This window comes from Trifolium pratense, linkage group LG1 (genome assembly GCF_020283565.1).
Source record: "Trifolium pratense cultivar HEN17-A07 linkage group LG1, ARS_RC_1.1, whole genome shotgun sequence".
Lineage (NCBI taxonomy): Eukaryota > Viridiplantae > Streptophyta > Magnoliopsida > Fabales > Fabaceae > Trifolium > Trifolium pratense.
The window spans coordinates 17,242,698-17,257,804 of NC_060059.1; the positions used below are offsets into that span (position 1 = coordinate 17,242,698).

At 31.6% G+C, this 15,107-nt stretch overlaps 1 protein-coding gene across 1 annotated transcript; it reads left to right on the forward strand.

Annotated features, from left to right (window-relative positions):
* Positions 1-7,841: 7,841 nt before the first annotated feature.
* On the forward strand, positions 7,842-13,506 carry LOC123902379 (putative E3 ubiquitin-protein ligase XBAT35). The gene is made up of 9 exons (XM_045952084.1): positions 7,842-8,228; positions 8,373-8,487; positions 9,201-9,281; positions 9,397-9,485; positions 9,606-9,697; positions 9,868-9,949; positions 10,234-10,336; positions 11,294-11,379; positions 12,495-13,506. Exons 1-9 carry the CDS (start codon positions 8,127-8,129, stop codon positions 13,113-13,115), a joined length of 1,371 nt encoding a protein of 456 aa, XP_045808040.1. The 5' UTR covers positions 7,842-8,126; the 3' UTR covers positions 13,116-13,506.
* Positions 13,507-15,107: the final 1,601 nt, after the last annotated feature.

A 15,107-nucleotide genomic window follows, 5' to 3' on the forward strand; every position in this document is an offset into this window, starting at 1 on the left:
TTGAACGTGTATCCTTTTTTTTTTTATAGGATTTGAATGTGTATCCTTATGTTTTTTTCAATTTTTTTATTAATATTATTGGTTTATAAAGTTTAATATTAATTTACCGGTTAATCATTAATGCATATAAAATAAAATAAAAATTGGTTGATTAAAATAATTATTTTTGTACAAAAAAAAACTTATACTAATTTTTAATATGTGTGTGTATTTTTTTAACACTGTTAATTTTCAGTGATTCGTAACATTTTGTAAGGTTATATAAGTTTTAAGTCTATACAAAATTACTAAATTAATGTTTTGTCTTCATAAAAAAGTCGTGTTTTCATCCTAATAAATTTTCTTGCATGCAATTTTAGTCATGTGTTGATGTGTATTTATGATTATTTTACAAATACGTATTAAACATTATAAAAAGTTTGTCGAAAAACAATGAGTTCAAAAAAATACAAAAGTTTTGTAAACGAATTTTTATATTGTTCTATTTTAGACATGCTTGATTGTCGAAATTTAAATTAATAGGTTATTGTTAGTCCGATTAGGTGATATGAACGACTTGGTTGAGAAAATTTGAATTCATTAATGAAAGTAAGTAGAATGTGATGATTTTTTTAGAAAAGAATGAGGGATATATATAGGCGTAATACTCTCATCTCATGCTATGGAGCTAATGGCTCCTCCTTTCAGGGAATTTATATCCCATGTGGATACATTTTTTGCCATCATTCACTTAAGATTAAGGTAAGGATGTATCATTGACGCACCAGGCAAATGCTTTGGTCTGGTCTTTCTGGGCCTTCTGTTTCTTGGGTGAGTGGCTCATTCAGGTGTTATTGGGTTTAGTTTACATATGAACTATGTTTCAAGTTGAATGGTTTGATTTAGAAATTTTGATTTATTTAGTCACTATCAACATTATTAGTTGAGACTTAACAATCATTTCATATGAACTAGGTTTCTTGAGTCATAGTTAATCTAACTATGTTGAACTATTAGATTGTCAACATTTAAATTTTTAAGCGTTTTTCATTTCAATTTGGTCAATTTATTTCTTTGGTTCTTATCGATAGAATTGGTAGTGACTTAATAATCTATTATTGATAATTAGGTTTTTTGAGATAATTTGATCAAACTAGTTGACATCGAGCTGTTATATTGCCAAAAATTTGAATCCTATATGTCATTCCAATTAAGTGATATCGAATCATGTGTGTGTCATCGAGGCGTTAGACCACCAAGACAAATGGTAATTTTGTTAAATAAATCTGTTGGTTATTGTTTTATATTAATCTTTTTTTTTATTTTGTTAAAATAAAAAGAAAGCTGAAAGAGCGTAAACCTGTTTGGTTCGAAGTAGATGGATGAGAGAGGAGGGAGTAATTTTGACCAAAAAAGTTTTCTTTTTATTAAATCATTTAAAAAAAAAAACGTTTTTTATTCTTGAAAAAAAATAATTTAAAAACAAAAACAAAAAGTCTCAAATCTCGATTATTAGAGAGATTTGATTGGTTAAAAAAAAAATTTAAATTGGTAAAGGGAATATTTTAAATTGTGAGGGAATATTTTTTAAAAAAATTAATTAATTTTTTCAAGAACAAAAAACGTTTTTTTTTAATTTTTAAAAATGATTTAATAAAAAGAAATATTTTTTTGTCAAGATTACCCCCTCACCTCCCCTCCATCTACTTCGAACCAAACAGACCCTAAAACAACATACCTAACCCCATTCCGCCGTCGCGCACAGGCACGGTAAACAAAATTCAACAAGATCTCTCAACTTTGATTTTCTTCAGAAATACTAACTTTCTAAACAAAAATTAACAACTTTCAATTTTCTTAAAAAATAATACCCTTCTATATATAATCATGTATCAATCCACAAAATTCACACAACAAAGTTTGGTGTATTTTCTTCCATTCAACTATGATTAAAGAGGGGGGATTAATTGACTACAAAAGTAACTCTAAATAGTTACTCCAAATCCTAGCTTTTCATATCATTTTAATCTAATGACTCTAATTAATTATAAAGTTACCTCACATAGTCACTATTTTCTTTCACCTTAGATAATTATTCTTTCCTTCTCTCTCTCTCTTGTCGTCAACCAGATGAAAATAGGGGTTAAGCACTGCTACCATAACTCCATAAGAATCTGCTACACATACCTTCCATATTTTTTGTTCGGTGCCTTCTTTATTTGTTGCGATATAATTTTAAAGTGTAATATAAATAATATCAACTCTCTACAAAAAAAAAAATAATAATATCAACAATTTTTTTTCGCAAATATTAAATTGAAACTAACCATTATGAGAGTACAATTTTTATTCCGCAAAAAAAAAAAGAAAAACTAAGCAGTTTGATGGGGGTTCTTGAATTCCTTTTATGTGATACTTGCGATCTCAATTCCACGAAACAAAAATGCAACTAAAAGAAAGTTTGAAAATTTTCTTTTTGATTAAAAGTTGAAACAAAATTATTGATGTATTCTATGTCATCTTGTATCAAGGAACAAACCCTTTTATTCTTTCTCAGTGACGGCACAGAGATAAAATTAGGAACTTCTCCCCCACATGAGGATAATTTACAATTAATTAGGATTATGATTTGGAGTAACTTATTCTTGGAGTCAACTGATCCCTCTTCATGATTAAAACCTTCCTTCACCAAAAAAAAAAAAAACCGCTTCCATACGGCAGTTAAGGCAACACATGAAATCAACACCGAATGGAGGATGAAGAAGGTTCATATCATAAAAAGAAAGGTTTCTGAGCCGTTTTTTTTTTTTAAAGGAATCTCCATGTTTGCTTCAAAATTGGACATAATGCATCTTCGGCGCTTAAAATTCTTCGCCGACATAAATTGTCCTTTGTAGGAATTCTGTTCAAAAACAGCGGCTAAGCCAGCGCACGCCGCACACACCTTTGAGGGGACTACACACTCTTCCAAGTGAAACTAAGAAGAGAGAAGAAGATCAATTTTCCTAAATGTTGAAACCCTAAAAATAGAATATTAAAAAGCAGAGAAGAGAGACAAGACAAACCCTAAAAAGTACTATTTCGGCGGCGGAAGATGATGGCATAAGAACTACGCCGTGGAGAAGGTGGTGCCGCCATCGGAATGAGACAAATTTGAAGAACATAAAGCAGAGAAGAGAGACACGACAAAGAAATGTTTTGACCTTCTTTTGAAATTAGTGAAATAAGTTTCTTTAAGATTTTTAAATTACAATAATTCCTTTTGTCAAAAAAAAAAATACAATAATTTTGGGTGTTATTTTGAGATTTTTCTAAATTATAAGAGTAATTTAAAAAAATTGTATTAAATAAGTCTTGAAATGACATGTTAAATTATTATTACATGTGGACTAATTAAAATGATACACCTCAACGGTGTACCGGTACATGACCACATAATATGTGTACCGGAGTGCTCACCATATATTTTATGTTTTTGAATAAAATTTGAATAAATATTTTTCGTTGATAGGCAAATGTTAGGAGGGTGTATTGGATTGAGATTTTATGAGATAATTTTCGCAAAAAAAGTCTTGATGATTTTATGATATTTTGTTGGACTATATTGATTTTGTGAGATTTTAAAGATTTTTTTTACAAGACTTTTTTACAATCAAGATTTTTAACACATGATTTGAATGAATTTTGAGAGATTTTTTTTCAAAAGACTTTTTACAATCAAGATTTCATAATACTTTATATATTAGGAAACTTTTATATATTTGGAAAATTTTAAAAGAATCAATAAATTTTAATAAAACAAATTATATTTTTTTGGGAATGCAAATATTTAAACAAAAAAATAAAAAACCCTTTTTTTTTTACGTATATGTTTTTAATCACCAATAAAAAGGTCACCACCACTACCATTGATGGGAGACGGAAGCAGATGAATGTGACGAAAAATTCGTTTGCTGTAAAAAGTTGTAATGAATCAAAAGTTTGTAAAAAAGATGTAGAATTTGTTAAAATATTTTTTGCAAAAAAACATATTTGATAGGTGAAGAAGAAGAAGAAGAAACTGGTACAATGATGATGAAAGTAAAAAGTTTTTGAGAGTTTAAAAAGTCTCAAGGCTTTTAGTGACATTGTTGAAAAAGTGAACAAAAAGAAAACAAGAAGAAAACCAGTGATGATGAACCGAGAAAGTAATAAAGAAGAAGAAGAAATTTGATATAGTGATGATGAAAGTAAAAAGTCTTGGAGCCTTCAAAAAAGTCTGAAGGCTTTTGGTGAGATTGTTGAAAAAGTCTATCAAGTGTATTTTCAACTAAAAAGTCTCTCAAAATCCATTACAAGGAAGAATTCATCAAAATTGGTAGACTTTTGAATACCCGTAGACATTTTAAAAGTAGTACAAAATCTCAATTGAATATCAACGGATTTTGTTGCCCTGAAAAAAAAATTGTTTGTCTTAACTGAATACCACAAGATTTGTTTAACTTTTGTAAAAGTCTTGATTGAATACCTCAAGATTTTTTTGTCATAATAAAGTCTTTTAAAATCCCATGAAATCCCAATCCAATACACCCACCCTTAGATGTTACTTTATTATTAGAGGAGGTCGAGGATAAATGTTAGCAACAGAGATTGAACCGAATATTTACTTAATTTCCTACAGTCGTATTTTTTCCCGGACTACACTTCCATAACAAAATTCAAGTAATTTTTTTAACAGCAAATATATTATTAACCAGGTCTATGCACAACACGAACAAAGACCGGCATAAAAGTAACTACCTAATAGAGGTCCACCTCATAAACCCAAAATCAGAAAGACACCCCTCAGATTTCAGGCCACCGGAAGACACCAACCCAGCCCCAAAAGTTGCCACTAGATCGACTCTAACTCCCAATCTCGAATAAAAAATGATCGGCCCATCAGAATCCAAAAAACAGCTCCTTCAGGCAAATGTTGATGAGAAGACGGTAGAATGAGAACCTAGACAGACAACAAGTCCCCGCTCAAAGACACCCTACATTCCATACAACGACAGAGCTAACACACGCGGCAGCAACTGACAGACAAGTCTCAGCTCGCAGACCACCTCAAAACAGTGAACACCGACCCGGAAGAGGTCAACAAGAAACACAAGAAACCTGCAAATCTCAACAGATTTGGACACCATCAGAGACTCAAAAAAAATCCTGCAAATCTCAACAGATTTGAAAAATGGTTAGAGAATTCAAGTAATAATATATGATTATTTAAGAGATTGATTTTTTTCATATGTAAGTAAGTATTCTTTCAATAAGTTTTGAATAGAATAAAAGTCATCCATATTGGGACTAGAAAGTTTTCTTCTTGGGGTTTACCCTCTTTTGTTTACATAAAAAAAGTTGAAATATTGGGCCGAAAAAAAAAGGTGTAATTTAGCATTACATTGCTGCTTGCTATTTTTAATATAATAACTGGCAGGACATCCGTGCGTTCGCACGGGAGTCGCGGCGTTGTCGCTCCTCGGTAACATAAAATAGTAAAAAATAAAAAGGATATATTATAATTATTTGATTAAAAAATTAGAAAAAAACAATGGTAAAACTATCACCAAAAATCATAGATCTTGTAAAAAATTGTATGAATATAAATATAGATAATGTAGAAATTATGTAAAAATAGGCCACCTTATTAATATATTAGTAAAAACATAGGTCATATAAAAATCACCAAAAAAACTTAGGTCCACGTATTAAATATTTGAGTATAAATAGTCCCGTAAAAATTATTAAAAAATAGGAAATCATATTAATATGTTAGTGAAAATATAGGTCTCACAAAAATCATCAAAATAATTATGTCACCGTATTAAATATGAGTATAACCCGTAAAATTGTAAAAAAAAATAAAAAAATAGACAACTTAATTATTAATATATAAATAAAAATATAAGTTCAGTAGAAATCACAAAAAAAAAAAGTTTCTATATTAATATATGAGTATAAATATATGTCCCACACTGACAGAACACACCAATTAAACTATATTTTTAATAGAAAAAGACCAATTCTAACATGAACAAGTGCATCATGTCTTTCATGGTGCACAAGTTAATGATATCAATATAACGAATATGAATTTTACAAATCCACCGTTGGATTGATAGTTTATATCATATAGATCATTCATGTCAAATTTTAAAGAAATTTAAAATCATATTATATGTAATTGAGACCCATCAAGATTAACGGTTTATGAGTTTTTATTAAATACCGTTAATTTTGATAGATGTCAATGACATATCATATGATTTTCAATTTCTTTAAAATTTGAAATAGATGATCTATTTGATACAAACTTTCAATCCAACGGTAGATTTTATAAAATTCGTATTCGTTATAACGATATTGTAAACTTGTGCATCATGAAAGACATGATGCACTTGTTCATGTTAGCTAAAGCCTTCATTCATTCGATCCTTGGTCATAATATAGTCATTAGTACGTATAAATATAATAAGAAGAAAATAACCAACAATGAATTGTTTCAAGTGCTAAGAGTTTTGGTCGCCTTAGACATGTGATCAGGACTTTAATTTCTGGCTCGTGTGTATGGAGAAAATTCGATTGAGAGGGAAGAACTCACCTTGTATGCCCCACAGATTCCCCGATGGAGATTAGTCATCGTTAATAACGGTGGAAACTTCGTACTAATATCATGGTAAAAAAAGAAGAAAAGAATGTATTAACAATTTAGCACGGTACACTTTGCCACCTCAATGTTAGATGTTAGAAAATATTTTATTGAGATTTTTATATTAGAATATGTTGACGGTGATTTATTAATACTAGGAAGTGGTATTTTTACATTCCAGCAGAATAACGGACAATCTAGGACTTGAATTAAATCTTTTGTGGGTTCTCAGTTAACATGTTTACGATTGTTTCAAATTGTGTATATGATTCGGCGTGTTTGAGTAATAATCTACGCACATATAAACTTGAACATGAAGATAAATTGGAAAAAACTATAAATTGCTGAAATGTAAATTGAGTTCATACATCAATCGAGAGTTTACAGCCTACGTTAAGAAGTGTATCCTTATACTATTTTTTTTTGTGTGTTAACGTGCGAATGTGTTTCTGTTTTAGGCAGTGTATTATTCTTTCAAAAATGAACTCCCTAAAACAACTAAGTTTCTCCTATTTATAGAGAAATGAAAATGTCTGAGTAACTAACACCATCACAAACAAAAACAAAACAAATCCATTTTTTAGTGAATATCTAAAAAATATTCAAATATCACCAATTTAATATTCACTTATTTAATAGATCATATTAAATTACACCGGTGTAATATTTGAGTAATGTTACACCACTCAATAACGCTTTAATGAATACAAATTTTACAAAATTCATCGTTCGATTGTAAATTTATATCACACATAGATCATTCATATTAAATGTTACAAACAATCTAAAATTGTTTGATAAGTTGTTGAGATTCGTCAAGATTAACGATTTATATATTTTTATTGAATATCGTTAATCTTGTTGATAAAATACTCTCTCTGATCATTTTTTAGATTCATCGAAATACATTAGATTTTTAATGAATCTAAAAACTAAATTTTCATAATAATATATAACATGAAGAGAGTATAAAAGTCAAAATAGTATCACAATAAAAGATTCTCTTAAAAACATTTAGAATTTTATGACCCAAAATAAAAACATTGAATCTAATGTAAAATCTAAATACAGTTCTGGATTCCAAAATGGTAGTTTTCGTTGTATTATTCCGTGTTACTACCTTACTGTTTCACCGAAAGCGTCCATTTCCTTCTTTCCTAAGAAATCGCGTTAACTAACGCCATGTCACATCTGCATATTTACACTTTTAGCCCCAACATTTTCCTCAATTATTTTCTCTTCTTCTTCCATTACCACATTCTCTCACTGTCCTTTATTATACTAACTACTTTTCCAGGAAACTTTCATAATTTCCTGGAAAATTATTTTCTCATTCAACTCAAACCCACTTATTATATTTCTCTACCTATTTATACCAAAAAAAAACAAACATTCTTTTTCTTAAAAAAACCTACAAATAATAAAACCCTAAAAAAAAATAAAATCTGATTTTGCTTTTGAATTCGTCATTTTTCTGATGGGACAAGGGCAATCGAAAAGCGAATTGCTCTACCAGCAAGTTAGTTATGGGAATTCCGATGGAATCAAAACCCTTCACAGAGAAGGTGCAGGTCTTGAGGTAAACCAATTCTGTTGAAATTTCCACCAATTATGTTAATTTCGTTATGATAATGATGATGATGATGATAAGGGTTTGGATCAATTGGATTTTATTGTTGATTTGATTATCAATTTATGATGATTTTGTTGATATTTGATGCAGTATATGGATAAAGAAGGAAAAACACCCCTGATTGTTGCTTGTATGAATCCTGAGCTTTACAATGTTGCTAAAACTTTGATTGAACTCGGAGCAAATGTTAATGCTTATCGTCCCGGTATTGATCTCTTTTTGGTTTGTTATGGTTTTTTATTCAAGTAATAATTAGCTTTATTATGAAATGATGTTGACTGCTATGATTGCAAGTAAATGATGGTTACTTCTAAGAAACATGAATGTTGCGGTAAATTGCCATTGGGCAAAACTTGATAATTGGTACTCAAAGTTACCCTACCAGTTTTCTTATATTGAAGTAAGATAGCAATTCCGATGGACAAAACTCGTTGCCTTAGGCCAGCAGATGTCCTGGTGTACGGGTGGGAAGGAGTAGGAGGGAAACATGCATGTGTGGACTTGATTGGATTTTTCCCACTTGTAGGATTGAGGACTGAGGCTTTAATTGTGGGACAGACAGCCCTCAAAGCAACTTCAAGCATGGTGGCAAAACATGAGAAAACTCTCAAAGGCAAAAATGTTTTTGTACCATTTGCCTTTGACATATTTTTGGCTTCTTAGCACTAAAGGTTGTGGATCTTATGAAAAGAGTTCAAAGGGTACAAATGTAGTTTTTAAGCGGATTGATTTTGCCATCCAAAAAGGGTTAGCGGCACAGCTTGTTGTCTTTCATTCCTGTGTGTGTGTATATATACATATGAGCATGAGCTAGTACATTCCTCAGTTTATATGATTTATTGTTTTTGCTGTTATTCTTAATTTTTCTGGACGTATTGTAGTGGAAACTGAAAATGCAAACTTTTAACTACTGTTTAGGTCGTCATGCTGGGACTCCGTTGCATCATGCGGCTAAAAGGGGCCTTGAAAGTATTGTTAAGTTACTTCTTTTGCATGGAGGTATGGTCGAGTGTCTTTATATAAGCAGTGATGTGACTATTTCCATTTGTTTGAGTTTTACAATAGTGTCCAATAAATGTTATTTGTATATGGGATTGACAGTTTAACTTTGCAGCCAATCCTTTGATCTTGAATGATGATTGTCAAACTGCTCTTGAGGTTGCCAGGGCTAAAGGAAACGCCAATGTTGTTCGTGCAATTGAGGTAACTTCTTTAGTGTTATATCATAGTGTTGGTGTATGAAGTTGAAATGGCTGACTCTCCTTCTCTTTATCTTGATACCTAAGTACATAAGTTCTTCAAATGATGAGTACTTTTTTGCAGAGTCATATATGCTTGTTCTCTGGTTGGTTACGGGAGTTTCATGGACCTGGGTTTCTAGAAGTAGTTGCTCCTAATTTGGTATCCAGAAAAGTGTGCGTATCGTGTGACATGTTGTTGAAGCATCTCAGTTTACTTCTGCATTTTTCATTTTATGGCTAATCATTCTAGTTTTGGCCTTGCATCCAGACCACTAGCAATTGTTTTAGAGAGGTTCTTATAGTAAAAATATGTTATTATATTCATTGGTTAATCTTTTTTACAGTTGGGCGGTAGTTTTACCAGTAGGCTCCCGTGTTCTCACCAGGCCTTACAAGTTGGAGCTTGCCGTATATTATACTTTGCAGGTACTACATAATTAGTTAATTATCCTTTCACATATACACACACAAAGTAATAAGTCTATGTTCCATTGAGAGGAAGAAGTTTTAACTACTATATTTTAATTTTTTACAATGTGGAAAAATGTTAAACTATTACAGGGACATTGAAATGATTGTAGTTAGTTTTTTGTTTACACTTAAAACTAACATGTAAGAATTGAGTTGGTTCTTTTCATTTGTCTAGATATTATTCCCCTATCATAATATCTATTTATATGTCCTCTCAAAGCATATAATTAAATGAACAGGATGCACGACCACGTACACTTGTTGCTCTGTGGAAGGCCAATTTAGAAGAACCAAAGCTTCGCCAATCTGAACCCTCAGTGGCAATTAGTGATAAGACTACGAGTAATCTCCTACACTTAGTTCTTTTTCTTTTCTGTCTCATCATTTTTCTGTTTTGGTCATCCATGCCTTGTCACAATTAGTTTTTGGTATTTATGTTTCCTCGATTTATATCTTTCTTATTTAGATTTTGTAGTATAACCGTATCTTAGTGGAGATAACGGAAATTGAGATGAATTACTGGGGTGTGGGTATTTAGAAACCTCAATTTATATTTTTATTTTCTTTCAAATTTACAAGCAATACCATATCTTTTAAATTTGCCTTTAGCAAAGTTCGAAGTGCACAATCATATTTGTAAAAACTTTGTGACAATATGTGGAGATCAATAACTGCCTCACTTGTGCCTGCAATATGTAACGTGGAATATTACACTCCACTCAGACCATTCCCCAACCTTTGTTTTACTCAAGGTTGCCAAACTCCAAAGTTTCAGGAAACTGTTGGACTTTGTAAACTTGGGCATAAACTCTTGCAATACCTCGAAAATTCATTTAGAAAATATATCACAGTACCCCAAACATAATTTAATTGCATATCCATAACCAATACTCAACATAATAAAACTGAACAAACAACAAAGGAACAAAACTGATGTCACACCGAACCGTCAAATCATACCAGCCCGTCACCTAATAGTATTTCATAGTTTAACAAAACTGAACAAAAACAAAGGATGAAAGAAAAAAAAAACCAGAATACATATAGCAGAATGAAGGCAATTCAACCAAAGTACACAGCAAATAAGCTATGTGTTTTGAGGCCTTAACCATGTGTGAGTCCAAACTTTAAAACTCGCTGGTATAATCTAGAGTTCACTGGTAGTTGTTAGTTTACTTAAAGTAGTGCAAGTTTGACTGTTCAACAGAAAAGTGAGTTTATATGCAATAAGTCTGTTTTGAATTTTGATCCTTCCTTTTTGACTGACTTTAATTCTGTTGAATCGTGTCCCCTTTCCAGAAACACGCCTTAAATTTGGGCCCGCAAGTGAGAATGACAGGCAACAACTTACATGGTTTTCTAATGCTTGCAAAGGAATTCCACAGGTTTGTTCCATGTGATATATACTGTTGTTATTCTGTTTTTACATTTCTCTTCTGTGTTTTGTTTGAGACTTTGCATTTGGATTGGAATATTGTGATTATTAACTGTATAAGCAACTAATAGGTTGATCTGTATGGAGTACCTTTCTTTTAAAGAAAAAAATGATTAAGACGAAGAGAAGATGCGAGGGGAAAAAAATTTAGTATAAAAATCCTCTTCACTATAGAGCAAAAACCAAAACATCAATGGTTCAAAGCTTGCCAAATACCTCAACATATCAGTTAGGGAAATGCCCTTAGAATGTCCAAGTTCTTCGGACCAAATAGAAACCAAGCATCTGATCTTATCCCATATCAGCTATTGTTCCAAAGAAACCTTGTTAAATGTTTGAGTTACACTCAGCCCATATGCAGCAATATGGTGCATGGATTGCACATTGCCACAAAAACTTGCACTACTTAGTATTTATTCCACCAAAACATTTCAAACTAATCATTAAAATTTGGTATAGGGATCTAAGAAAAACCATAGGCCAAACAATTAAGAACTTGGATTCTTACTGTGGTTGTGTTATGAAAGAGGGAGAATAATTTGCGTTTTCTCTCCAAAAAAATTATCTCGTGGATAATTTCTCCGTCAGGAATTATTTTCTCTTTATCTTGTAAAATGCTTGACTAGCTAAATGGAGGGATCTTTTCTTCCATAAAAAATCAGTATTTGATTTGCTACATGACATCTACCGAATCAGTACAGTTTTAATTTTACTAATAATGGAAGGTTTCTTTATCTCATTTTTTTTTCTTCCAGAAAACCAATAAATGGTGCAAACATTCCAATACCCTTCCCATCAGAATGTTAGTTTAATTATTATTTCCTCTGGCATTTTACCTTGATTTCAGTACCTATACAAATCTTCAAAGCACGCATTATACAGCCTTTCCATTTTCTTTATTTCCTTTGTCTTCTCGAATTACATTTTTCTGGTATCCAACCCCTAATTGCTTATTTTCAAAAACGATTAATAAAAAAAAGTAATGATATTTTTCTTTCATAATCATTTGATGCATAACCTGCTTGCTCACTGCATAATGGTTGCTAAAACTTTGAATATTTCTAGGTAAATCCAGCATTTTTGCAAAATAATGTGCCTACAGTTCCACCAACAGCGCCCCCTGCTGCTGAAGACCCAGAATTGGCTATGGCTATCCATGCTTCTCTTCAGCATGCCATTCAGGAGAGGCCAAGCTTTCCTGATGCCCAACCAAACTCTCAAGCAAGCTCTTCTATCAGTGGAGTGAATGAAGTGCAAGGTTTTCTTGGTACACCAAATACAAATGCTAATGAGTCTGTACATGAAGCTGTTCCAGCTGGCAATGTCTCTGCTGGCCATACTGCCAGTGATCTGAATTTCAATCCATCAGCTCCTCCATTTGCTGATGATGTTCCATCAGATGGCCCGATTCATTATCCTTCAATTGATTTGAGCCCTGTTGATGTATCATCTCAAGTAGTTGAGAAGCTATCTAACGAAGCTGGAAAAACTGCTGATGGAAAACCTGCTGATGGAAGTGGCTCAACGTGTGTGATATGTTTAGATGCTCCAGCAGAAGGGGCATGCATACCCTGTGGCCATGTTGCTGGATGCATGTCTTGCTTGAACGAGGTTAAAACAAAGAAATGGGGTTGCCCTGTTTGTCGAGCTAAGATAGACCAGATCATAAAGCTATATCACGTTTGAGGGTTGAAATAGTGCAAGAAGCTTACATGCTCTTGCCTGTTATATGAGTAGCAGTACATGAAAAGATGAAAATGCATATTCAGTTAAGAATCGGTTTATGGCAAGAAAAGACAAACAGAAAAATGTCTATACTAGAAGTATCCGCATCCGACAGGGTTTGTTGTGAATATATTTATTTCATATGCTTTATTCTATGTGCTCGTGGGTTTAAAATTATTACTTCTGGAAGTGAATTGTGAAACTGGTGTAAATAATAGGTCTGGGACATCGAATACACCAAGGTTTTTGACCAATTTTGGTTTAATGTCGAATAGACTAAGTGAAAAAGGTGTTCCCGGGAGACCTGGGATCTGTATTACAACACATGAAATTTATGTGCACTATTTAGATTTGCATTGTGTTCTTTTATAAAGTCTATTTATTTAAAGTAGAAAACTTAGATACAGTTCTAAATATGTTGTTGGTCCTGTTCACCTATTAAATTGGAACATCTGTATTTTTATTTTTAAAATCAAAATAATTCTTTCTCTCTTCATGTCTCTATTTTCCCTGCAAACATATCTGTTTTAAGGAGGGTATCTCTATTCAAAATTATTCTTCTTCCTCAATGCATTGATCAAGATCATTCCTCCTCTCTTTACTTCTGTAATGTAACCATCTTTCTATTTTGGCTATTCCACCAAGATTCAAGTTTCTGTCGCGCGGCTAATCCCCCCTCCCTCGTGTTGCTCACAATCTCCCTTCTACGTTAGGGTATTTTGCATGTGACCGACCCCTTTGATTCCTTAACACACTTTTTCATGGTCCTTCAAGTTTGCTCGTCAAAAAATTAATTCTTCGTTGGTGGATGATGATAGTAATGACCACAATAAACAACACATTGTACAACATATATTTTCTCCGGTCACTATTATAAGCAAATTTGATTAATTTAGTACATTGAAAACGTGATGTATTTGGAGTATGTCTATTGTTGTCAATATTTGCTACTACTCATTTCATGTGTGTTTTTATGTTATGTCGTGCTTAAGCATTCATAGGATTTCACCTATTTATTAGTAGCCTATTAGTGTGCTTAGACCTTAGCCTATTAGGATTTCACCTCGTTAGTTAGTTAGTATAGGCCTGTTAACTAGTTGTTATTAGATAGAAATTGCACTCATTTGTATTTTAACACTTTTATTTGTATCAATTATATTAATTTCAAAACAAAATTTCTCAAAGTTTTCTCTCTTTGATTCTTAACATATATCAACTTTTTTGAGACTAAATTAACAATGCTAAAAAAAAAACAATGCTAAAACATATTCCAAGTAAAACTTCACAAAAGTAGATAATTTAAAGGATTAGGTTGGTCATAAATATTGAGCAAGACATTTAAATTGAAGATGTTATTAACTGTTAAGAAAATCAATTGTTATGCTGATTTAAGTTTGTCTGTTGTGTTGACAAATTTTGCATGCTATAATTGGAAGTGACATCTCCAGCTGTTTGACAATAACCTATAATTGATATATTCTTGCAAATAATAGACTTCAATTAGAATTTATTCTCCGCTTGAACTTTAAATTAATTTTTGTCTAGAAATCACATATATTAAGACTAATGCTTGCAAGTGGTCCACCGTAGACAAGTGATCTACCGAATATGAATTTTACGAAATTCACTGGATTGAAAGTTTATATCGTATAGATCATCCATAAATTTTTTAATTTTTTTTTTTAAAATCATTTGATATGTTATTGAGACCCATCAAGATTTACGTTATTTAATAAACCGTTAATCTTGATGTGTTTCAATAACATATCAAATGAATTTCAATTTTTCTAAATTTTTCTATGGATGATCTATATGAATATAAACTTTCAATCCAACGATGGATTTTGTAAAATTCGTATTCGTTATAATGTTATTCATGACTGGTCCACCATGAACCACTTAATGAAGTGATCCATATTAGAATTTACCCATATATTAATTACTTAATAATAC